General features: G+C 44.1%; 1 protein-coding gene across 4 annotated transcripts; it reads right to left on the bottom strand.

Moving 5' to 3' along the window:
- Window positions 1-1,273: 1,273 nt before the first annotated feature.
- LOC119266663 (phospholipid-transporting ATPase 3-like) lies at window positions 1,274-26,309 on the bottom strand. Of its 4 annotated transcripts, XM_037547912.1 has the most exons (27): window positions 25,785-26,309; window positions 24,443-24,508; window positions 20,463-20,524; window positions 20,217-20,298; window positions 20,009-20,119; window positions 19,778-19,855; window positions 19,566-19,662; window positions 19,305-19,411; window positions 10,510-10,575; window positions 10,300-10,421; window positions 8,552-8,636; window positions 8,397-8,474; window positions 8,206-8,322; window positions 7,614-7,769; window positions 7,405-7,509; window positions 7,037-7,182; window positions 6,679-6,780; window positions 6,468-6,531; window positions 6,172-6,384; window positions 4,702-4,867; window positions 4,477-4,556; window positions 3,508-3,747; window positions 2,904-3,125; window positions 2,655-2,822; window positions 2,213-2,575; window positions 2,002-2,108; window positions 1,274-1,882 (listed from the first exon to the last, which is right to left on the bottom strand). In XM_037547912.1, exons 1-27 carry the CDS (start codon window positions 26,007-26,009, stop codon window positions 1,570-1,572), a joined length of 3,741 nt encoding a protein of 1,246 aa, XP_037403809.1. In that variant the 5' UTR covers window positions 26,010-26,309; the 3' UTR covers window positions 1,274-1,569. The 4 variants fall into 4 exon arrangements, with proteins under 4 accessions (XP_037403809.1, XP_037403814.1, XP_037403830.1 ...); XM_037547917.1 differs by lacking the exon at window positions 25,785-26,309 and having other exon boundaries at window positions 20,463-20,519; XM_037547933.1 differs by lacking the exons at window positions 24,443-24,508; window positions 25,785-26,309 and having other exon boundaries at window positions 19,778-19,860; window positions 20,009-20,064; window positions 20,463-20,519.
- Between the last annotated feature and the right edge of the window lie 304 nt (window positions 26,310-26,613).

Genomic DNA, 26,613 nt, shown 5'->3' on the forward strand with positions numbered 1-26,613 from the left:
ATTGAAAGTTGTTGGTGACATGCTCTGTGAGATCTTCAAAGTCTTGCATGTCACTCTCTCTGTGTTGCTGCAGGGTTCTGACATCCAATTACAGATATTGCATTTCTAGGATCTCAGTAGAAGAAGAATCAGTAGGGCCAGTCATGCTTGGACAAAGGAAGAGCGGGGGGGTTACAACTAGCAGGATGCTAAGTAACCTCTCTGTAGGTGATCTGCCAGCGAAGGAAGGAATTTTACCACAGTCAGGGCTGCAACCTGACCTTGGCCTTCGATCCTGCCGCAGCCTGCACCGTTGCCAACGCCGCGCCACCGAGAGTACAGCGAATCTGGGAGGGAGGGTGAGAGAATACACCGAATCTGAAACCACTTCCCACGCCCAAACCTGTACCGAATTTCTCACCGCCGCCACTCGCCGTCGGGGATCCACCGTCGCCCCAACGTCACAGGTGAGAAGTGGAGGATTTTACGGCTCCTCCAACTCCACCTCGGCACCGGATCTCGCCGCCAAGGAGAAGAACCGAGCTTTGATTACCACTTGTCAGACCCAAAGGAGTCTGAAGAATAATATTCAAAAATCAGGGGATGAATTTCACTCGAACTAGCTCGCTTTATGGATCAAATCTGGGAGTTTTAGTACAAAACCAAAGGAACCTAGGGCCGGCCAGGAACATCAGCGGCGGAGGAGGAAACCCTATATATCGAGTTGGAACCTTGGCTTTATAGCCTTACAAGTTGGAAGAAAGTAAGAAAGTAAAGTGGAGGCAGGGGATCATTGTATTCCTTGCCGGAAAGTGAACAACGACTCGCACGTCAGGGGTAGCCGTCCGATGCGGGATGGACGTGATCCAGGGCCTTCCTTCACAACGAAGCGGTACGGGCGATTCAAATATAATTGAAATCGTTGTGCATTCTTCAGTTGGATCCTGACACCCCTCTCTATTGGGCGTGGAGATGAGGAGAAACCTGTCGGCGAGCAGCTCGTCTCCCTCTCTATGAGGACGACGAGGGGAAAGAAATGCCACAGCGATGGTGTGGATAAGGCGAAACGGTTGACTTGTCATGAAGGTGCTTTCGTTCAGACTCGTCCTACACCAAACGATCAAAAAGCATGACTTCGCAACCCGATGTGCTTCAAGATCCACGCAAATGATTTGACATCAACCGACACGATCTGCCCGAATCCTAAAATCCTGATGTGTGGCACATATCACTTATCACTACGACGTTGCTCGACAAAAGAGCGTTTGCACGTTGAGAACACAACGGCACTTCATTCATTCTGTAACAAAGCAAGATTTCATTACAAAGACAAGACAAATTTCAGTAACATCCAATTCTGTAAAAGTCACAAAGAATTTTGCTAACTGCATTTCCCAGTTTCCACTTTGTTTAACCAAGTGCATGCCTACCTGATTCTTCAGCCAACAGGATCAATGGCCACCTACTAACATCGCCAGCATAGCATATTGGGTGACAAACAATATAAAAGGCTACAAGGCTACTTATACACAACCATGTGGTCTGCGGCAAAAGAACATGATGTACAAAACTTTTTACACGAATCCAGGATTAGGATCTTCCTGTTCGTTGTGGCTGCTGCCGCTGCTGCTTCATGCTGGCTCTCCTTGCGACATCCCATGGCTTGTGAGGCACACAGACACCTTGCTGTGATGCAAAAAATGACTCATAGCCTGGGGAGTCGAAAGCAAAACCAGTGTGCTTGGAGTTCTCTCGGGGGAGCATGGAAATCGCATAGCTTCTTGCTTCTTCAGGGCTCAAATGGCTCCTCTCTGGAAGACGTATCATGCTGTATTCATGGGGGTCATCCTTGTGCATCTCTTGAACAACTTGGTAGTCATAGGGGAATAGCCATCGCTGAAGCCTGGAAAACCAACAGAGTATCAGAGACAGCAGACGGTTGATTCAGTATGTAAACTGAAAGGAATCAAAACCAGATGACAATAACATATAATTGTGCAAAAGGAAAAGGTGGTATCTTACGATAGATATAGGAAGTCACCAAAGAGAGCAATGACCGGAACAAGAATTAGTGTCAAGTAGAAGAAAAAAGTACTCATCAGAACATAAATCACAAAGTATACATTTTCCTGCAGAAGGAACACAGCATGAAGTTATGCATTTGTAGAAAGAAATGATTATTAGGCCCTAATGGTCATCAGCAGAGAGATAGATTAGTGCATAATTCACCAACCTGTCTGTCAAATGATGTCATTATGGCCAAGTATATAAAGATAAACAGAAACCAGGCCGCTATACTGCCGGCTACACTGAAATAATGCCATCTCGTAATAGAGTTGCATGACATGAGCAGGCGGAGGTTCACAGTAACCACAACACAAGTAAAGGCCATCGTGCTAACATCCCATTGACCAAGAATCTTGCCAGATGAGCCATGACCATGCTGACTTGCAGCTGCAGTGAAGTAATAAAACACTATTGACTGGTAGAAAGCAAAGAAACCCCACACCGCTATCACTTTCCACTTGAAGAATGTATTCCTAATTCCTTCCTGGTAAAGTTGTGGGTATTTCTTTGATAGAGATGCACTCACATCCTGAAAGGTTTCAATTACGTGAATGCCGCAAACAGCATCATTCAAGAACTTAATGTAAAATGAATACAGGCAGCTATACCTTATCAAATAATCCAACCATAATTACGGGCAGCGCTGTGAAAATGACATTATACAGCGACTGGAACCAGTCATCATAAAACCGCTGACCAGAAAAGCCAGTTTGGAAAGTGAACCAGAACTGAGTTAGTGTAAATGTCAGATTCTTGTAGAAGAAGTATGTGATAACCTGAAACAGCAAGTGACCACATTAAGTTTCGTAAACTATAAATATATGGAAAGCTACAAGCTAACGAAACCATAAGCATACCTTGCACAATCTCAAGTATGACCACCGTCCATGTACAAGAAGTAAATCAGTAAGATAACGAAATTGAGCGATGGCAAAATCACTAGCCATAACTGCTTGCATTCCTTCTTGTCCACTAATGCCAATCCCAACATGAGCGGCTTGAATCATGCTTACATCATTAGCACCATCGCCAATGCTGAGAGTTATCTTACGAGCACCCTTCCTAACTAAGCTAGTAACCTACAAAATATGTGCGTCAACATTGGTATTTTGGCATCATTTTGACCAAACAGGTCACGCAAGGAAAAAAACGCACAAACCAGAGATTTTGATATTACTTGGAATGGGTAACGACAAGTACGCACATATAAGAATTGGTTTCTGAGATCAAAACTGGAATAGCAAATGCAACCAATGTACACTGATTAATAACGAATCACATGCACAAACTCTTATTGTGAAGGTACAATATTGGTTATTGCCTTTACAATGTAATAATCTCCCCATGAGTCCTAGACTAAAAAACTCACATATCCACAAATCAAGGATGGCATGCTGTTACTACTTCCCTGGGTAAAACGCAAGGCATGCATAAACACTAACATCAAGAAATGAAATTTACCTGTGCCTTTTGCAGTGGAGAAACTCGACAACATACAACTGAGTGACAAATTAAACTCAAACCAAGAAGATTCACACGCAGAGCTGGGTCTAGAGCATACATCAAGCATCTTCCATCAATAATGAAAGCCAACTTTCGTTCCGGTGTGTTACTTAGGGAACGGTGGGCTTCCTCGAGGTAACTTCTTAGACTCTGTTTTACCGACTCTTTGATAACTCGCGCAATTTCCACAGGGTCACCCTGAAAATGGCCGGAACATTATATATGGAAAGGAAGGTCCATAACAAAGATTACGCCACAAGTCAAAAAGTTGGTTTAATACAATCAGATACAATTGTATTGCTGATTATGCTTTAACCAAAGTACAAAGAACAAAAAAGACATACCAAGGCGCATATAAACATGGCAGAGAGGCTAAAGCAACACAACCCACATAAGAGGTAAGACAATTAAAAATATTTTATGCTGTTAGATACTCCCTCCGTCCCATAATATAAGACATTATTACATCCAATATGTGAGCATACTGGATGTAATAAGATCTTATATTATGGGACAGAGGGAGTATATAAGAATAAAGACTAAATCTCAGCCAAAATAAATCCCTTAATACCCCCACCAATCAAAATACTAAGGAAAATGTGAGTTCTACTCACAAGAACCCAATTGAGCTATTCCCTGATCTAAATGATACTCCCTCAATAACTGTCATTGATTTAGTACAACTTACGAAATCAGCGACACTTATTTTGGGACGGACGGAGTATGATTTTAGCAGTCTTCACTCATATATCCATTTAAATCCTATAGAAGATAATACACCCTCTGTTCCTAAATATAATACGTTTATGCACTTCAATTTCAACTGCCAAAACGTCTTATATTTAGAAACAGAGGTAGTGTGTGTTAAGGCTTGATTGCCTCTGACAGAATATCATTTCACAGTGCAATTCTATATGGTTATCTTACCCTGTCCTCAGCCTCTCTAATTGTGTCTGTCTCTGAACTGATGATGAACTGTTTTGTGTCGTTGTTCACCAGGCTGCATGCTGCGGAGCAAATAAATAACCAACTGAAAAACTTCAGCAGCTTCTCTATATCAGGTGGGTGGGAGGGTGGGTGGGTGTGGCGGGGGGAGCTTTTACCCTTCAAGGAAGAAACAAGCAAAACAATACTACACAATTAAAACCTCACCGTATGCTATATTAATTGCTGTTTCCATTTTATCTCCAGTTAGCACCCAAATTTTTATGCCAGCTGCAGAAAGAGTTTCGATGCAGGCTGGCACCCCTTCTTGCAGTTTGTCTTCAATAGCAGTGCAACCTATCAATATAAGGTCCTTCTCAATCAATTCAGCCACCTGGAAGAAAAATGAGAAGAAAATTATATCACATTATGGCCCAGCAAAAGCAGAAAAGATTAACTTCAAATGCTTTTTACAACTCACTGTCCTTAATAATATGACAGAATACACAGACAGTGGCATTCTTGTGATGATTTTCAATAAACACTTAATGTTTTAGAGAGAAGGACCAGTCTATTTTGTTCATGATCCTCTTTCCTACCTTGGTACATATACATCGAATTAACTGGATACAGATATTTTTTTCTAAATTATGTATAAATATGTATAAAGTACTAATATTCAATGGCAAGGTAAGATTACAAATTAGCAACAAAAATTATTAAACAACTACTCACTACACAGGCAATAAGACTCGTCTAGTTTTTGTCTTTTGGAGAGAAAAGAAACATCCATTAAAAAAATCACTCCTTCTGTCCCTTAAGTAAAGGTTGTCATGGCATACTCGGATTCATGCAGTCCACCGTTTAAAACATTGACCATCAATATATAGGTTAGTATATTGAAATAGGACTAGCAAAGTGCCTGTGTGTTACAACGGACCCAAAAGAGACAGCTACATGTTTGCAGGCTTGAAAAGAAATCACCCAATGTCTGTTCCTCTTATCTGTTTGGATGACATGGGGGACAGATGGGGCTAGCCTAGAGAGACTAAGGGGTTTTCTGCAAATGTGGAGTACCTTGCATGCTTTAGATGTATATCGAATGGTCAGAAATGACGATGGATGGCAGGCACACCATCATCCCCAACTGGGTCTTTTATAGGAGTAGAGAGACGTGCAACAATGGCACTGATTTGGTTTTAAAACAATCTGTTTAAAAACATCTTCTGCTACTACACTAGAAATCACAGAAAGAGTTTTGCATTCGAAAATGAAAATTCAAAAATGACCTATTTGTCAAGTAAATTCAATAATTAAACTGATCACAAAAGAAATTTAACTTTTGATTATACGAAATGCCCAGATCTAATAAATCCGAAATGAGGCTTCCAATATATGACAAAATGCAGAGCTACAGAGAATGTTCCTATATAACAATTATTTCTAAACCACATTACATTTTTTATACATAAACTGCGAAGTGATCACAGGAAATTAATCACATGCCCAGCAGCGCATACAAGACTCAAGTCCGGGAATGGATGACAGTAAACCAAGAAGTCAGGCAAGCGACAGAAGGGATTGGAGAGGCAGTAACAGAACTTCAAATCACAAGGACCGCAATTCAGCACATATACTCAATAAAAGAAGATATAATATCAATACTAGTAAAATATTCAGAAAGATAGTGATGCATGCCTCATCAAGCTTCTTATCACGGTCACGTAAAGAAGATTTAGCTTGCACGAACTTCTCATTCCAGCTTTTGTATTGGTCCATGCTGAGATCTCGATAAGCAAGGCAAAGTGTACGCAAGCCAGCAGATCCAAATTGCTCTAGATGTTCTCTGCTTGTCTTTTTAATGTCATAATTTCCATCAGCTAAACGTTCATAGATGACATTATCAGCACCCTATGACACAAAAGTTGTGGTACAAGGTTAGTGCAACGATCTGAAAAATGTAAGCTATATCAAGTGTTTGTTTCTTATATTACCTTGCAGTAGAGAACAAGTTTTCCATTTGGAAAGCGGCAAACCACAGATTGGCGCTTCCTTGTACTGTAAGTGCAGCAAAGTGTCAGATCAAAAGAAAAGGGCAGCAAAGTGTGAAGCGCAAATCCTTTGCGTTTTCTCGAAAAAAAAAGTGTGAAGTGCAGAATAATGATTTAATCTATCAAATTTCAGCCGGAAACAAATAAAGCAGACCTGTTAAATTCCAAAACATTCAGAATTTCATAGGCAACGTCTTGCATACTACCCATCCTATCAACATGTGATTCACGAACCATTACTGTGGTCGGCGTACGTCTGCAAAAGAGGCATAAAAGGTCACCGTCCAGGCATTGCCATTCACAAACAAAAGTATTTTAGCTCAACATTTTGGTGCGAAATGGTAGATACACGTTTTAGTGCGTTTGTTCACTCATTTCAGTCCATATTAAAATATCCAAAACATCTTATATTTGTGAACGGAGGGAATAACAGAGTACAGAGTCTTCCTATATATCCTGTTTGGAACAAAACCACAAGAGCAATCTAAAACTACATTTAAGGTAAGACTTGCCTATAAAAAAAGAAACCAAAATTCTTTGCTGCAGCCACAAGTGCGGCCTCATCAGGAGAGGCAGCTTGATAAGTGATCTTTTCCGGTGTCTCCTCCTCGCCCTCAGGAAGAACTGTATGACAGATTGCCAGGCATCTGAAGAATTCCTAAAGAGACATAAGAGAAAATAAGGAATGGCTGTTTAGCAATTCACACAATAAAAAGGGAAATCATTAAAAAGGGAACATATGTTTTAAATAATTTTTATATTACAGAAATAGCTCACGGTATGTCAATCAGATTAAAGAAGATTATGACCGAAATGAAACCAAAGTTACTGATGGAAGAAAAGAGTAAAAACTAATTCGCAGGTAGTCCAATGTATCTACCATGCAGGCCTCAGGATTAGGTTCATTTCTCCATGCACCACGCATTATTCTAGTGTCGTCGAAGTTGAATCCTTTCTCATGAACTGCAGTGGCTGATCTTTTATCCTAATAAAAGTAAGTAGGCCAAACATAAGGGCAGCTGTGCATCAATTTTTTCATCACAAATACCACACTTTAACAGCTTAAGTAGCAAGGAAGATACTCGAGACCTCATCATCATCAATTCTGACTCCGGCTCGCTCAGCTCCTCCCTTCTCAATCTCTGTAATGCCAGTTCCATATATTTCCCCACCAATTGAACATTTAAAGAATTCCATCAAGTTTCTTGTAAGTGTTCCAGTTTTGTCAGAAAATATATACTCAACCTGAACCATTAATGGTGAAAGAGACAAGGTGGGAAGAAATGTCAGAAATGTAAAATTTATTTGCAAGTGCTAAATCTACTGAAATACCACTAAGCATTTAGTTCAACCATGTTGAGTTATCAGACAGCAAAGAACCCGTCCGTCTGACCTAACCAGCCCCAGGGTCCAGTGGGGCCCAGCTGGGCTCTTTGCCGTCTGCCTTTGGGACCTTTGCCGTGACCTTTGCCGTCCGCTGCGGACGGCAAAGAACTGGCGCATAGCAAAGTATATGTTTGCCATCAGCTGGTTCTTTGCCGTCTGCTTTCTGATAGCTGACGGCAAAGAACTGGCTGATGGCAAATTCCCTGATTCCAGTAGTGAATAGCCAATCTAGAAAGAATAAATTCATCTTGGACAAAATGAAACCATTGAAACATTTTTGGTAAGGGGATATTACCTGCCCAAGCTCCTCATTCAGATTAGAAGTACGGGCCAAAGCTGGGGTGTTGCTCTCAGCATGATACATATTCAGATCATTGTTAATAAACTGTGCGCACTGAATGAATTTGATCATCTGCATATCAAAGGTAATATAAGGTCTGAACGTCCGATAACAGGATGCACTACATGAGATCGAGGACAATATACCTCAATGGACACGTAAAGAGATATAGGGATGATCGTTGAGTATAGAGTTATTAGAGTAAACATGGTTAAAATGGTCACCTGCAGTAGAAGTGCAATTGTATGATATAATCATGCTTGGGGCAAACTATTTGAAAACATAACAAAATAGTACATACCACAAGTCTGTTCTTGGGATTAAACTGGTCCTCAACACGCCCACGCAATCCAAGATAGAAGTATTTCTCATTAATGAACACACCACTGTTGATAAAAGCCAAATATAAGGTCTATCAGTAGAGTAATATAATTATTTTTTAGACAAAATGCAAACAGAACATGCACATCATTGCACTAAGATAAACCAGTCATAGTTACAAGGTAACCAAAAGCAATGATTGGTAATCCATAAATAAACTGTACATCTGCATTATTCTTGTGACATCCCGGCTTAATAGGAATGATAGACTACTCATATCAACAAGGTGCACCTTCTTTCCCGGGAGCCCATCCGAAAGGAACCTCAAAGTTAAGCGTGTTTGGCTTGGAGCAATTTGAGGACAGGTGAACGACTAGGAAGTTGATCCTGGGTGCACACGAGTGAGGACAAAGTGCACATGAAAGACTAGTGTTGGTCTGTGGGGCCAGTCTAGATCCTAGATGGTAGCAGGAACCCGTGGATTCGGCCAGGTCATTACAATTCTTTTACAATTTTACCATGTGATGATTATAACTTTGATTGTTAACCTGCTAACCTTCAAAGAAATCTATATGCTGAAAAGAGCTTTTCCCATTCTGTCCATTAAAAAAAAAGAGTTCATTCTGTTTGTCCACCCCAAAATCAGGATGCAAGTGGGACGTGTTGTGGACTGCTCACGGTCACTGGCTCTTACCCGGAAAAGTTATATGGCCAACATGGCAGATTACCAAGCTTTTATGCGGGCCCGTGGGAGCCGAAAGCCCGCATATGCTCTGAATTTCAATTAACTTAGTTTGCGACTGAGGTGATGCCCTGCCTCACCACAGCACATGAAGACTTGACTTGCCGATTGCTTTCCGACGAGGGCAACTTGATATACGAAGCTAGCTAAACATGGGGCGTCGACTGATCGGTTATTTTCTCTGGCCAACACTTGTTGCCGTGAGCGCCCTGTACAAAGTTGGTCGATTCCCCTGAACGATCCAGTTCTGGTATTGCTCCAGACTACATGCAGTAACTAGTGAGAAATAGATCATAGATGGTTAGATTGACTGTGAGCTTGTGCAGTGGCAAGTTGCAACCAGAAGTCTGAGGCCAACACCGCATGCATGGAGGATATGACCGTGTGTCTCTTTTGTTATTATGTGGCCTTGCTGCAGATCAAGCAGGTTGACCACGAAAGGCCGCTACAGTTTGCAAGATGATAGCAACTGCCGCAAGAGTTGTGGGGCGGGTAAGAGGGCTTGCAGACAATCCCTTTCAATAAAATGAAGTCATGTGTTTATTATCTGTAACCCTCTATGCCACACAAAACCACAAAAAAGAACTAAAACAACTAACAGACTCCAACACGTACACACACAGACTCCAACAGACTCTGTCATAATTTTTGAAACCATATTTAGAAATTGTTCTCTATGGCCAACTAAGAAGCTCAAAAAAAAAATGCAAGTGCAAGCCTGCAGAACATATACCTAAGCGGTATTGCTAATTTAAGAATGTACTCCCTCCGTTCCTAAATATAAGTCTTTTTAGAGATTTCAATGCGGACTACATACGGATGTATATAGACATACTTTAGAGTGTAGATTCACTCATTTTGCTCCGTATGTAGTCTGTAGTGGAATCTCTAGAAAGACTTATATTTAGGAACAGAGGGAGTACATGTAAACAAATTGTACAGAATAGACATGTCAAAAGAATTAAGTGAATCGAGAAAAAGCTTACCTTCCAATAGCACCAATGACACACATCGTAAAGAGGGTCGCAAATAGAGCTAGAATAAGCTTGTCTAGCTTTTTCTCCAATGTGCTTCTTTTAGAAGGAACATTCATTGAGTTCATCATAACCTGCAATAGTGTTCCGCTGCAGTAAATAAGAAAACCAGAAACAAATCACAACAAGTTGAATACATAGGAAACACAAAATAGCCCATACTTTCGTCTCGTGGCCCGTGAATATAACAACCGCAACAATGTACTCGGTATTACGAAGGCTGCATCCCTGCAGAAAAAAGGTAGTGTGAAGTTATGGTCTATTGCAAAGGCACAAACATTCAGTCTGATGAAAGTAAACACTGAAAAAAAGAAAAATATCAAAGCATCTCCTAACCCAGGAGGCATGGTTTTCGAGTCGCGACTCGGACTCATCCGAGTCGCTCTGGGGTAGCGACTCGGAAAAAGTCAAGCCTGCAGTTGCGACTAGTCGTGACTCGAGTCGACACTAAGTTGAGTCGACATTATTTTGCAACTCATCGACTAGTCGACGACTAGTCGCGCGACTCAAAATCCATGCCAGGAGGTGCATAAAAGTTGGTTAGAAGGGAGAATTCATGTCACCAAGCATCCAATGTAGTCTAGCCCTTCAGTGCAAGCACCTTCACATGGGTGCTAAAAAACTCGCAAAAGCCCATACATCTAAGCAGCTTCCACCTTGGAGCATCGCAGGTCTACTATCTCTGCTCGTAACTCAAAATTCAAAAAAAAACTTCTCAAAGTGTTGGAAATATAACATTTGGCCATAAGATTTCTATATACTTGTAACAAACACTAGCTTATTTCTTGTACAATTTCTGGAAACTGGTTAAGGCCTCATTCGGTTTGGAGGATTTTCGTAGGAAAAACATAGGAATAAGGATTCCAGAGGAAAATTTCCTATGTATGCATTCGGTTTGTAGGAAATGCATGCAGGAATTTCGTAGGAATACTACTCATTTCCCGTGTTTTTGGAGGAAACTACACATCCACTCAAAGCTCATTTTACGCGTAGGAACGAGGCAAGTCAATTCCTTAGGATGGCAAGTGCCATCCTATCATATTCCTATACTACTCCTGATTCCTACGTTTTGATTTCCTCCAAACCGAATGAGCCCTAAACCAGTAGCTGCTTGTCCAACATTTGAGACTGGCGAAGAAGTGGGAAGTTTTCTGTGAGATGGTTGAAATTTTTGAACTTATCTAACTAAATACTTGTATCATCGGCTCGTCGCTATTCTCGTTTGCGAAAGCTATAATAACGTTAAAGAATTATTTTTTTACTGATGATGTCATCCAAATATGCCCAACAAAAGATGTTTCATGCTTGTGGTTAAAGTGAGAAGGATGTGAGTGAAGGCATTGATAGTGACATTGTTTTTGACGATATTTATAACTTGTAAACAACTTGGCAAGTGTATAATCTTGTAAACAAATATAGAAGGTCCATTTGGATAAGGGGCCTTCAATTGGAAGGCTTTGGTAACTAAATACCTATAAACTTTCCAAGTTAAAAATCTCATCCAAACAAACCCAAGAGGGAAATTCTGAATCATGCTACTCAAAAGTTGGTAAGTTTGAAAAATGCCATCATGTCTAACTGACATGTAAGACCCAACGATTATGAGTCGAACGACTAGTTGAGACTAGTCGCTCGACTAGTCTACGAGTCGCAAAGTGGCTGCCGACTCATTTGCTTGTATAGACTCAAAATACAAGTCGAGCTATGGATCGACTAGTCGACGACTAGTCTGGACTAGTCAACGTGTTCGAGTCGAGCGACTCAAAAAACTGCAGTAGTATAAATAAGTTGGCTCATCCCGCGGGAGACCTAATTTCTTTCCGCTCCTCACCTGGACGCGCCACCGGCTGCTAGACGCGCCCGTCGAGCCCTCCTCATGCCGCCGGCCGCTGGACGCGCGCCGCAGATCTGAAGCTCCACCGTCGCCGGCTCCTCACCTGGACATGCCGCCGGCTGCTGGAGGCACGCTCCTCCTGCTTCTTCGTCTCGCGCCCCTCCTCGCACCGCTGGCCCCTCATGCTCTTTCTCCTCTTCAGGCAGGTGAGCCTCAGTGTCTCCCTTCTCCTCTTTCTTCTTGGCTTGCTGCTGGTGTTGCTCTGCCTCGCTGCTGGACTGCTGGTGCTGCTCTGCTCGCAGCTAGACTGCTGGTGCTGCTCTGCTTGCTGCTGGTTGCTGGTGCTGCTCTGCTCGTAGCTAGACCGGGTGTTGTTATTGACTAGTCTAGACTCCACTTTGCTTGTTTCAATTTCCAGGTCCTGAGGTCTGAGATAGTCTACAACACCGGAGATATCTCAAGCAGTGTGTTCGGCAGCAGCTGCAGCTCAAGCAGATGAGCATTACGATCCATCGAAGGATCCTGCAAGGAAGCCACATAGGAGCAAGGACCCAGCATGGAAATATGCCTTTTGGCCTGATCTGCAGGACAAATTGACACTCCAGTGTGTTTTGTGTGGCAAAAACATCACTTCTGGAGTGCTAAGGATGAAGAAGCACCTTGGTGGGGGTTACACAGAGGTGAGAATGTGTCTAAAAGCAACCGATGAGATCAGGAAAGAGATGCATTTGTACATGAAGACCAACTCAACCAAGTTCAAAGCCATGCAACTTGATGGGGATGAAGTTGAAGCAACTGATGGAGATGGGGGAGAGGAGGAGGTAGAAGCAAGTTCAAGGGCGTCGAACAGCACCGCAGCCTCCGCGAAAAGGAAGTCTTCTTTTATTGTGACAGCGCCGGTGGCGGCAAAGAGGAAAAGCAAGTCAATTGCAGATGAGGTTAGGAAGACACCAGAGGACATGGCTGCTGAGAGGCATAACACAAGAATGTCACACACCGGCGGCAAAGGGGATCAGAGAAGAGAGGTAGGTGAGAGGAGCACAGAGAGAGGTGAGGGACAGACCAAGAGGGTGAGGAGCCAGATCAACTTTCTTTCCGAGCCTACAGCCAACAGTAGCCTCCGCGAAAAGGAAGTCTTCTTTTATTGTGACAGCGCCGGTGGCGGCAAAGAGGAAAAGCAAGTCAATTGCAGATGAGGTTAGGAAGACACCAGAGGACATGGCTGCTGAGAGGCATAACACAAGAATGTCACACACCGGCGGCAAAGGGGATCAGAGAAGAGAGGTAGGTGAGAGGAGCACAGAGAGAGGTGAGGGACAGACCAAGAGGGTGAGGAGCCAGATCAACTTTCTTTCCGAGCCTACAGCCAACAGTAGCTTACATATGTTTAAGTACACACGCCCCACGGGCCCTCCTGGATTACACGGCTCAAAGCCCACAGCCCAAGGCTCAAATGCAGCTACTGCACTACTCGTCACACTGCTTCAGGTTCAGTACTCTGAACATGATCAGTAGGTGTGACAAAGAAGCACTCAGTTAAAAATCAAAGACTATGGAACAAAGACAAAGGAACAAAAAGATGTTGTAGATGGTCATGTAGCTGACTTTCTCTATGAGAATTGCCTTCCACTCTATTATCAATTCGAGAAGTTGGGAGATCCTATTGGAGTCTATAGGACAGTATGGATCAGATTATATCACACCTTCTTACCATGATGTGAGGGTACCATTACTTGAGAAGGCAAAGCTCAGGACTGACACTTTGAAGGCCAAGCATCAGTTGGCATGGAAGGAGTATGGTTGCACTCTCATGTCCGACGGTTGGACAGACATGAGTGGGCACACTTGATCAATTTTCTCGCCAATAGTCCTGAAGGTACATTCTTCTTAGGGACAGCCAATGTTTCTTCTGAGTCTGTTACTGCTGAATTGGTAGCAAAATTATTGAGTGAACAGATTGAGGCAATTGGGCCTGAATTGGTAATCCAGGTCGTTAGCGACAATGGCTCCAACTACAAGGCAGCCGGGAGATTTCTAATGGATAAGTATCGATCTTTGTATTGGACACCTTGTGCTGCTCACTGTTTGGATGTTATGCTAGAGGACATTGGGAAGATAAGAGAGTTCAGTGATTGCATTGTTAAAGCAAAGAAAACAACCAGATTTATTTATGCCCATGGTAGGATTCTCGATCAAATGAGAACCTTGAATGGCAAGAGAGATCTTGTAAGGCATGGAGCAACTCGTTTTGCAACCTCCTTCCTCACATTGGCCAGCATGTGGAAACAACGCCAACATTTGAAAGCACTATTTGTTAGCATAGTTCAAAAAACCGCTAGGCGTAAATTGTGCGTTTTGCCACCGCCTTGCGCTTTACTGACCAAAGCGTATGCTTATGCGCAATTATGCGCAGATTAAGCGTAGTTATGCGTAATGCGTTTTGCCAACGCCTAGAGCCTAGGCGTGCTTAAGCGCTCGCTTAGGCGCGCCTTTTTAAACTATGTTTGTTAGCACAAAATGGCATGCAAACAAGTTGAAGCTCACCCCACCAGGGAAGATGGCTGAAAATACCGTGCTCTCTGTGACGTTTTGGCAATCGGTGGAGAACTGCATGAGAGCTTGGCAACCCATTCTTGTTGCTTTGAGGATTGTTGATGGTGATGACAGTCCAGCAATGCCCGAAATTCGGGCAGCCATGGATGTTGCAAAGACACATAACGGATGCATTGTCACAAAGGCCAGGCCTACAAAGTCAAGTGCTAGCAATTGTTGACAGGAGGTGGGATAACCAGATGGAGCAAAAGCTACATGGGGCTGCAATGTTTTTGAACCCCAGCAAGTTCTTTAAAATGAAGGAGACTAACAAAAGACTAGCTGCACGGCTGCGTTCAATGTTCAATGATGTGCTATGGAAGATGGTGACCGATGATGAACTACAATCCAAGATAAGTAAATTGGCTGATGATTATGAGCGAACGGAGGGTGAATGTTTCACCAAGCAAATGGCAATTAAAGACTGCAAGAAAAAGAGTCCTCGTAAGTATCTATGTTGTTGCAGCTTGGAGCTTATCTTCTTGACTCTATGTTTCAACTTCTACTTGCTTGTTTCAACTCCTACTTGCTAACTTTTGTAGTACTTTGGTGGAATGCATATGGTGGCCTTGCTTATGACCTCCAATCTTTTGCAAATCGGATCATTAGTCTATGTTGTTCATCGTCTCGCTGTGAGCGCAATTGGAGTGCATTTTCTCATGCAAGTAACTAGCAATTGGATGGTTTGATAGATAATTGCAGGCTATAGCAGCTTCTCACAAAAGGATTTGCTTGCAGATCTTTACCTAATATTAAAGGAGGGAAGCTTTCATAGTTCTCCATACGTCATCCTTTTATATCTATTGGTTTTATGTTAACTATAAAGATTGACGGCTAAGATTTAAAGTATAGATTTGATAAAAATTACTCACCAATGCCATCCATTAGTAGGAGAAAAAAAAATCTTGCCCGTCGTAGTTTTCTCAGTTCCCCGGTCCAATTCCTTGACTACCAAAACGCAGCAGCATGGTGTTTTTTCAACTACGACGACGTATACATCTGTGACCTTGCCGTGCACGTATAGGCGTTTGTCCGTGTTCGTATCTTAGTTGTTACTGAGTAGAATTAGCATTGGCTAGCTAGCTAATATATATACGTATGTACCCCAGCCAGCTGTAACTGGAATCGTGAGCAATAAAGAAAATCAAGAGGAACGTCAGATTTCTGTGGCTATCGATCGATCCTTGTGTTGTGCGTGCGTGCGTCTTTCCAGCCAAAAAAATTGGCTGCTGTGCACCGATCAAGTCGGTTAGCTAGGTTCTCTGCATACACATCTGCCCGATATACCGCGCAAGCTTCGCACGTACTACATAGTCAACCAAGAGAGATCGAGCCGGCTTCCGGCAGGAACCAAGCAGCCAGTGTCGCTTCGCTTTGTCGTCGTTCATTGCCCATCGTCGGAAATTTCTCGACGGCACAGTTTGGGCTAACATGGTGGCTGCCGGCTGACTAGCACCCCGGAGCTCCGTTGAGTCGATGACAAGCACGGGCCACTCCCAGCCAAGGATCCAACAACCCAGCAAACTCGATCCGCGACCGACACAATCCATGAGCATAGCCGCTGCAAAGTCCAAGTAGCTCTCGGTAATATGCCTGAACCTTACAATTCGAGGCTGGCGATGAAGTGGGTAACGAGGGTGTTGAACTTCGGGCCGGTGTACGGCGTCCGTGATACGACGCCTTTGACTTTTCGCCTCACTGCACGACATGATCCAACCCAACCACAGCGCGGGTGTCAGGAACCTCCTTAGGAAGAGGCGCCTGGTCGCCGCTCCTCCCAACGTAGCATGCTATGCCACACGGAGGCCTCACACCAACGACAACACGGAAAAACGGCACCAGGTTCATTCGCCACTACGACAATGCCCTCAGGTCTGGCTCTCGGCACCTAGCGCCATCCCGCGATGAGTGGCGGAGGCGACGGAGCACAACCAGTGTCATGGTGTCTCCCCTGCTCACGAACACTTTCGTGCCAACCTCCCTAGGAAGAGGCGCCTGGTCGCCGCTCCTCCCAACGTAGCCTGCTGTGCCACACAGAGGTCTCACACCAACAACACGGCAAAACGGCGCCAGGTTCATTCGCCGCTACAGCAATGCCCTCAGGTCTGGCTCTCGGCACCTAGCGCCATCCCGCGATGAGTGGCAGAGGCAACGAAGCACAACCAGTGTCATGGTGTCTCCCCTGCTCACGTACACTTTCGTGCTAGTGGCGGTGATTCTTCTTTTTTCTGTATTATAGTTAAGTCCATAATTAACAATCAAACCATCAGGTTCTGTATGCAATATCTCCGTAATCCCGCGATGAGTGGCAGAGGCAATGAAGCACAACCAGTGTCATGGTGTCTCCCCTGCTCACGAACACTTTCGTGCTAGCGGCAGTGATTCTTCTTTTTTCTGTATTATAGTTAAGTCCATAATTAACAATCAAACCATCAGGTTCTGTATGCAATATCTCCTGGAATACAACGCAGATGCCTGCATTATGTTCGTCGAAGTGCTTCTGTAGGCACAAGCGTGATTACTTTCGTGCTATTCAGTTTCAAAAGCATACAATAGTCTGTTGTCCGTAATTGTACAGTAGTTGCTGATTAGTTGTAAAAAGCATAAAATTGTGCGATATAATGAGAGAGCGTCACTTCTGCGGGAGGGCCCAGCAATCGAGCGAGCAAACCACAGCACAAGTTGAGCAAAGCACTTCGTGTGCTTTGATTTGAGCCTTCAGGTTTTGAACCATGAAACTGAAAGTATATAGAATATATATTTGTTAATCTGTAAACATACATTGTCTGGTTTGTCTCATGAAAAAAATAAAGATGTATGATTTTCCAATATGGATGTGAACTTATTCTTTTTAACACGGATGCAATATTAATCTTGATGTCAATTTGCAATTTTGTGATCCAATAGATTTTTGCATACACTGGAGGTTAATCCATATATGTGAACTATTTGTTGGACATCTATCTATGTAAACTTAGAGATATCGTATTGAGATGATCTAGAACTCTTTCGCAAATAAGAAGAAGAGATGATCTAGAACTGCCCTTGACCGTGTAGATCAATATTAGTTTGCTTGTTCTTTGATTTTGTGTCCCCTTTTTTACCTAAAAGGGATGATTTTTCTTATTAAGTATAACAATTAATAACTACTATTAGTTGGGTTTCGCAACACCATACATGATGGATGAGGTTTGTCCTTATAGCAAGAGCGTATTTAAGAAGAAGAAAAGTTATAACTATAAAAAAGAGTAGACAATGCATTCCGATATAGAGTTTAACATGCATGTTACCGTTGCAACGCACGGGCTCTTTTGCTAGTCCATACCAAAGGAAGAAACCGTTTGGAGTATAAGAGATTGAACAAGCTAGTATATGTCTCATACAACCGGCAAATGACAACTAGGTTTGAAAAGTTACGCGAGCAAGGTTCCAAAGGAAAGAGGGCTAATGCACTTATCCTAGAAGAATTTCAATGGGAGATAATGAATGGGTTGATGTTACTGCTGAATTGGTTCATCAAAATGACGCTATGGACGATGACAATCCACTACTTTGGTACCATGTTGATCAGGCCGTTGGTGCGACCGATGGTCTAAGTGGACGCCATCTTCCAAGGAGGGCTCGTGGTGATTTAAGTGAGTCTAGTCCTCCCGCTGGCTCTAATATCTTTTACACTCGAAGGACAAGTGTGGTTGTCCATGATGAAGACTTGCGGGCTGAATTGGAAGCTGAAGATATTGATAGTGACATGGAGACCAATGGTGAAGACAATGATGGCCCTACACGAGTGAATGATATAGACCCTGATTTTCAGCTGGATGTAGATCTGGATTGATTTGAGGGCTAAGGCTACAAGATTTCTTTTGCTGGACTGGACTTGTTGCTTGTGGTGTTGTTGAACCTTTCTTTTGTAATTCACACCTTGATGTTGGACTACATGTTGAACCTTATGTTGGTCTTGTGAAGTTGTCACACTAAGGTGTTCTGCTATGTTTGCAATTGCATATGGCTTATGGAGTTCTGAACTTGCTTTTTATGCTAGTGCTGCTGTGCTGGACTGTTGTTTGATAGTGCATATTTGATTGGTTTTATCTTTTGTAGACTGTTGTTGCTGGTTTGTGGAGAAGCAGAGGCCCTGGCCATTGGATATTGCAATTTGGCACAGCCTCAGGTTCTTCATCCACTTCCCATGCATTCATTTGTATTGTATACTGTACTTGTATACTTATATAGTGTAATACTACATACTACTACTAGGTATTAGTAGTTATGTACTGTAAGTTCAGTGCTACAGTACCATGTCGACTAGTCACGACTAGTCTATGAGTCTCAACCTTGGAACGACTCGACGACTCTTCGACTCGTAAACGTTGGTAAGACCTGGACCTACCTGTCTTTTTCTCGAGCAACAGGACCCACATGTTATTCTAACAGTTAGTCGCATTTTTCATGATGCCAACTTCACAGTGGAATGGTTCCAATTTTCTCAATAAGAAACGAGAAAAGAAAACACAGCATGAACAGAACTTACCCTTAGAAGTATTTGGTTTGGTGAAATTGGTATAGTTTGCTTGTCCACAATAAGATTCCCGGTAAATGTGTAAAGCGAATTGTTTGGCTGTTCACACTGTATTTCACCTGTAAGTCATAAGCAAAACAGAGAATGTGAATGTGAAGTTCAGAGAAGGTAGAATGATTATGCGAAGTTCAGAGGAAGTACAAAGCTTCCTTAATTCAACCAACTATGGAACAGAATGTCCTCGAAATGAAACAAAAGAAATACATGAATAACCTTTGAATTCCAAAGCCTTTTCAGGAAGAACATAGTCCCAAGTTTTCTCCGAAGCCTTCCTTATTTTCAGGTTGGTTTCCCCATCAAGATTTGCTGTCTAAAATAAATAAAAACATATAAAACACATCAATTAGAATAAAGTTATCTCTGAAGTTCAATTAATACTTCCAATTTGAGCAAAAAAATGGAACATGTAAGAATGAATTATTAACCTCTATGTAGCAGACACCATCAGCATTCGTACTCGATAGGAAGAGCAAATCAGCAGGGAAATAACTGTCTTGCTTGATCTGCTCTAAAAAGTGCCCATCACTATTAGTTTTTTCTTTATGCATTTCAAGCTCAAGATTGAACTAAAGACACGACAAAAGATCAAGGGTATTAATTTTAGAAAGCAACAGACCAATTGATCAATATGCAATAAGAAAGATTTGAGACATTACCCTCACAATATCTCCAACCTGCAGTCTTTTCCATGGACTACTTTCCCATTTTTGACCTTGCAATACATCGACATGTGCATTATTAATTGACATATCATTCTGGAAACGTTTCTGTATTAAGGACAGGAAACAAACAAAAGGGAAAGGCATCAGATATCCTCATTATGATAGCACAATAAAATAGTGTAGCAGCTGGCAATATACTAACCCAGTCCTCAAAAGCTTCCTTGATGAGTGACACCAAAAGTACTAGACTAAGGGGAACCACGTTGGTGACAGGGTGGACTGGACTGCAAAAGTACAAGCAAGTATGATCTTAAGATTGTTAGAAGTAAAGCTAAAGGGAAGTAAAGGGTGATTGAATCATGGGCTTGTTATGCTCAGAAGTTTGAAGTTGCAACTACATAATTCCGATTCCATAGGTACACACACACACACACACAAACACAGATACCTAATTGGTGTAGTCGACAAGATTGAAATCATGAGGAAGTAAAGATTTGCCACCCGCCTGAACTGTCAAAGCAGAAAAGAAAAGAAAAATGAATTACAAAAGGTTCCTAGGTCATATTGCTATCGAATAATACAATAACACTTAAATCGACGTTGCAGCTGTCACTGCAAAGCTGTTTTGTTCAGTATGGAAACACGCATTGTATTTATAACAAGCATTACTTGATACAATAATGATAGCGTATAAAGCTCATTGCAATAGTGCAATATTACAATACCCCTTACCTAATGACGAACTATCAGACTGTCAGAATTATGTTGTCAAAATACAGCTTACTATGTGTGACAAGATGATGGACCTCAATGCATTGTCAAATACCAAACTCATATGATCTAACAGTCCATGCAACGATGTCGACGGATTTTACATCGGGTCGTGACAGCGGTACTAGAGGGAGTAGCTTATAAGCAAAGAGAGTTCAAGAAAAAGATGCTTGTGCAAAGGATACATTGTATAAGAATCGTTTGCTTGCAAACGTAGGTTGCTGCCAAGCTTTGCGAATCTTGCCCTACAAGTGCCAAGTTGCATCTCTTCTTGAGTTTGTGCAACACGAGCTTCGTCTTTGTTAGGCCAATTTTGTACTTTCTTGGTTGCACAAGCCCCAATATCTTTGTGTGTGGGTTTCTCTTTTTACCTCCCCATCCTTACTTTTGTGATCCCTTGTATAGCATTTGAGTTCAATTTGGTTCACTTCCAACTTCTACATATCTAGAACTTCAAATTGCTTGAACCGTGCCACTTAACACTCCAAGCCATCTGGCTGGCACAGTTGCTCGGCAACCCAAACAGGAAGAGAGATGACACTGTCAAGCTGAAGATAGACAGCAAGTCTGCGCTGGCACTCAGCAGAGCCCAGTTTTCCACGAGCAGGGCAAGGAAAGGATATTGATGCCCGGTATCATTTCATCTTTGAATGCTTGGAAGCATCTCTGCTGATTCCGTTGCCACCAAGGACCAGCTCGCAGACATCCTAACAAAGGCATTAGGGCGAGTTCATTTCCATAAGTTCAGCACAAGGATTGGAATGGTCAAGATCAGTGCCAAGTAGACACACGAGGTTTAGGAGGGACTGCTGTTGTAATCCTTGTGCCATTTGTCTTTATTAACTAGTATTAGTATAGGTCGACTAAGCTTCCTTAGTAAGGTGTATGCAGGCAGACATCTAGGGTGTGTTTGGATGGTTGCCAATACCCACCCTACCAGTTATTTGGACATGACCAAAGTTTTGATGCTTGTTTGGATGGTTGCCGATATATTGGATTGCCCATGACTATTTGGCAACTCTAGTTCGACTTTTTAGCAATTGTTGGCCAATTCATGGCCAAGCAAAAACTTGACCAAAATATTGGCTAGTAAATACATTTGGTAGGGTGAATTTGGGCTCAAGCCTACCATTAGTCAATTTGAATTTCGCCTCTACTGCATCTACAAGAGCTACATTGTCTGTTTGGTTTAACAACAGACTTGCCATAAACCATATATAGACCTCAGCACAGCAAATACAAGCAACAGCTTCAGAAATAATATTATTCTGTGCTCAGCCCCAGCTCATCTTTGCTTCTCTACTTCAGCCTGCTTCTAACAGTGTTTGGCAATCCCTCCGAGCAGATAGCAAACCTCCGCAAGAGCTCCGCCACAGCCCTCAATCGCGTTCATGAGCACACTGAGGAAATTTCCCGGTTCGGTTACCAGATTGCTAAACTCCCGCTGACGTATATGGGCCCTGACGGCAAGGTTTTTGAGTCGCCGACTAATCGCCGAGTGGTCGCGGCGTGGCTGGCTCGCGCAGGCGACTTGACTCAGGGAGTGAGTCGCGCGACTCGCTGGCTCGCCGGCGACTTGGCGCGATTAGTCAGCGGCTACTAGCCGCCGGTCGCGCGGCTTGCTTCGCGCGCGGGCCACCTGCCAGAATTTTTGTGGGGGGGATAAATAGAGAGAGAGGACCGCACGGGTTACAGAGAGACAGAGAGAGGGAAAGGGAGGGAACCGCGCGGGCCACTCCAGATCGGCGACCGCCGGCCACGCGCCCCTCCAGATCCGCCGGTGACGCGCGCCCCCACCAGCCTCCTCTGCCGGTGACGCGCGCCCCCACCAGCCTCCTCCGCCTCGGCCTCCATCTTCTCCTGCGCCAGCAAACCCTAGCAGGTATGGCCGTATGGCTCGTCGCCCCCTCTGCCTCTCTCTGCTCTGCTGCTGTGTGCTCTGCTGCTGCTGTGGGGACTGGGGAAGGAGAAGGACCGAAGGAAAGAGAGGCAAAGAGCACGGGGTGGGCTCTATATGTGGTCTGCTGTTAGATGTATATCAGTATAGGCTGCTGCTGTGTGCTCTGGTGCTCTATATTAGTATATGGCGACTTGGGGCGACTATTCAAGCCGAGTCACTGAGTCAAGCCAGCAAGCCACTAGTCGCAACCTCGGCGACTTGGCTTGACTCGGCGACTCAAAAACCCTGCCTGACGGTCATATGCACAACTTATAGACAGTTGCAGGCTTGCAGCCTCCCATCGAACGCACCGCCAACAGGCTGCCACGCTTGTTCAGTCTGTGTTGGCTCTCACCCCTCCAAGAAAGATCATCAAGCAGTGCGAAAAGAATCGTCATGCGCAAGGACGCCAATGGTGGCAATTGTGTGGTGAATCAGAGTCACGCCTGTCATCCACTTGAGCTTGACGGCCTTGGACTCCTCCACCTGGACGCACGGGCATGGCGCTGCGTCTTTGGTGGCTTTGGTACAGCAAAACCGACCCATCCAAGCCCTAGTTTGGGCTCGACCTCCAAGCCTTGACCCCTGAGCATGTCCTATTCCACACCTTCACTTTCACTAAGCTTGGCAATGGGCAATCCTGATGCTTTCGGTCTGATCTTTTGCTCAGCGATTGTGTTGTGGTTGAAATTGCGCCTGCATCCTCACCAGCGCCCCTAAGCGTCGACAGAAAGTACACACGTTGCCCAAGGGCTTGAGAATGGGGCCTGGATCAGCAACATCCTCGGCAGCCTTTCGTTGCCGAACCTTCAGCAGTTCGTGCTGCTCTGGTGGGCAGTGGCTGCAGCCAAACTTTCTGATGAACCTGGCTGCCTTGTCTGGAAATGGATGGTGTCCAGGTCTACTTTGCCCGTTCAGGCTACAGGGCGACCTTCCTTGATTTAGTCAACTGCCATGCCTGGAAGCTCACCTGGAAGACTTGGCTCCGTGTAAGGTGAAGTTTTTCTTCTAGCTGGCTGGTCTGGATCGTTCTTGAACAGCGCAGCGCCTAGCTTATCGTGAGCTGCCACGCAACCCCCCTGCATGTTATGTGGCCAAACCTTGTTGACCATGCAGCACCTTCTGCTTGACTGCCCGTTTGCCAGGGTCGTTTGGCGTGAGGTCTCCCCTGGATCTATGCCACCATCAGTGGCCCCGTCACTGGCAAGTCACTCGTCGTCAGGTGGCTGCCGACCAAGCAGAGAACTCCTCCAAAGCAGTGCAAGGGCCTCGCAAGCACCACGCCTCTCACGTCCTAAATGATCTAGAAGCGCACAGGAACGCCTGCACCTTCGACAGCACGCAACCAGACTCTCACGCCATTCGCAACATGATCCTTGATGAGGGTCATGCACGGGTTCGAACGGGCACCATCGGGCACCATCAGGCAAGTTGCCTGCAGGAATGAGGGTTGGGGTGTTCATTTATTTCCCCGTGCGGTCTCTCTTCTGCATTTCTATTCCGATTTTGCTGTGCCGACTCACGTTTGTAAATAACCTTTACTCCTACCTATTCAATACATCGGGACACAAAGCTTTTGCTTTTTCTCAAAAAAACAAGATAATAGTTTCGTGTTGCTTCAAGGCAAAAAAACAAAGGCCAAATTCACTTTAAAAGATGACAAGTTTATAGGGTTTGCCCACAGAATATGTAACAAACAAAAAACAACGTATCAATACCTGTTCAAACAATCCTTTAGGTAGAAATGTCAATACGCTGTACTTTGTAGTCGATACAGAATTTCCCTGGAAATGATGAACAAGAATGTTGAAGAAATAAGGTATGAATTATTAGAAAAAGAACAAGGTGGGACTCTGGCATTAGAATTACAATACTGATGATTTGATACGCTACACACGGCAGACTGTGAAACTAAACAAAAAGAGTCATGGTCAAACAAACTAGAAGATGTAAAATGAGAAGTGATATAGCTTGATCTTCACAGTATCGATCCCGAATATATTCATTTATTTCCACTAGCATGTACGGGAAAGGTGGGATGTCAGTGAAAATTTACGAGAATGCACGAGAATGTTAAAGAAATATAAGATACGGATTATTAGAAAAACCAAGGTGGGGCTCTGGCATTAGAATTAGAAAAGTGATGATTTGATATGCTACACGCGGCAGACTGTCAAACTAAACAGAAAGAGTTGATTGCATGGTCAAACAAACTAGAAGCTGTTGATAAAATGATAAGTGATATAGCTTGACCTTCACAGTATCGATCCAGAATATATTCATTTGTTTACACTAGCATATTACGGGAAAGGTGGAGTGTCAGTGAAAATTTATGAGTGCATCTACTTACAATACTGGGGCAGTTTTGCGGGGATCAGATAAATTACGGTTAAGATAATAAAATAATGGCAAGTGGCAAGTGGCAAGTAACAGTGTTTCCCATTATTTTGTGGCATAAAATGGAGTATTACAATTAGACCAACAGCATTATCATGGAAAGCTAACATGGCAATGAATGACGTGGAGAGCGACCATTCCCCTTACAAGTAAATAGGTTGCTTCAGCTTGCAGCCATCAAGAGGTGAGTTGGCTGCCCTGAGCCCCTGACTGGAAACAAGTTCAGCAATCGACACAGCAAGCATCACGCAGAGGTGCGGTTAAGTGGATGGATGTATAGAATAGTCCAGCCTATTCATCTGAGCTCTTCAAGCCTAAACGCCAGTAGCATCTAGTACGTTTGTATTGCTGCCATAGCAATCTAAGTGACTAGTAATTCAAACAATCAGACAGGCTCTGATCCACCCAATTGCCTCACAGTTGACTAGAAATGCAGCACTCGAGGACAAACAGACCCTAAGTGACTTTCTCATGGAATAATCAGTATTAATGACTGTAAACCGAAACAAACTGCACTGCTCTACTAGCTCACTGTACCAAATGGATATCTCCAACCCAACCGACCGAACACGGAACACACAGGTGGTAACGAGATCTAGGCACATAGAGCCCTACGCTTCGAGACGAATCAACCGAATTAGAGGGGGAAAGTCGGGCATGTACCTTGTATGCGACGGGCGCGTTGGCCTCGCGGTCGTTGCAGTAGATGGTGCGCACGGTGGGCGCCTGCGGTTGGGGCTGCCGCCGGAGGCTGGCGCCTCCGCCGCCGAGCCGAGCCGTCCTGGACGACTCCGCGCGTCCGGGCTGAGAAGGCCCCGCCCGCGGCGAAGGCTCGCCGCCCAGCCGTGCAGTGGCCACCCGCACCATCTCCTTTATCCGCGAGCTCATCCTGCCCTCTGCGGCGCCAGACCAGGAGCTGGAGGAACCCGCGGGAGATCTCGGGAAACCTCCCGGTGGACCACGGGCGAGATCGAGGGTCAAATCTGGCCGGATTTGCGCGGTCTTTTCTCTGGATTTTGGGTTTCTCCGTAAGGAGGGGATTCGATTTGGATCGCGCGTTCCCGTATGTGCGCGCTTTTTTCCTCTGTATCTCTCTTCCCTTTTTTTTGGCCTTGTTCTCTCCCTCCCTCCCTCCCTCCGACCTCCGGATAGAAGAGACGACGGGAGAGGAGGAGACGAGGTCGAAAGGAGGGTCGTTTGAGCTTCTGAGACTTGTGCATAAAAGCGTCTCCAGCCGGCGCGGAAAAAATCGCCGGCCGAGTGCTCTCAGATCTTTTTCATTAGTTTGGGCCGAAATTACAACCGATAAAGCCAAGCGGAACCCAACGCATCAAGGGCCGCGTTCAGGCACCAGTGAAAATAAAAATGTGCGTGAACCCGCACTGTCAGCGACACCGGACGATTTTTCTGCCGTTTTCCGCTTTTTCCTTCCTTTTCCTTCCCACCACCCCCAATCCCCCATCTCCCCTGCAGCTCCCGCCATTCTTTACCA

Source organism: Triticum dicoccoides, chromosome 1A (genome assembly GCF_002162155.2).
Source record: "Triticum dicoccoides isolate Atlit2015 ecotype Zavitan chromosome 1A, WEW_v2.0, whole genome shotgun sequence".
NCBI classification, from domain to species: domain Eukaryota; kingdom Viridiplantae; phylum Streptophyta; class Magnoliopsida; order Poales; family Poaceae; genus Triticum; species Triticum dicoccoides.

What these genes read in the sequence shown, in the direction of transcription:
- LOC119266663 (XM_037547912.1), bottom strand. Translation starts at nt 26,009, where the DNA reads ATGAGCTCGCGGATAAAGGAGATGGTGCGGGTGGCCACTGCACGGCTG. An exon ending in CAAACCAAATACTTCTAAGG is followed by an intron (nt 10,576 to 19,304) that starts GTAAGTTCTGTT and finishes TTTTTTCTGCAG; the next exon opens with GGATGCAGCCTTCGTAATAC. An exon ending in AACTTGTTCTCTACTGCAAG is followed by an intron (nt 6,385 to 6,467) that starts GTAATATAAGAA and finishes TTTGTGTCATAG; the next exon opens with GGTGCTGATAATGTCATCTA.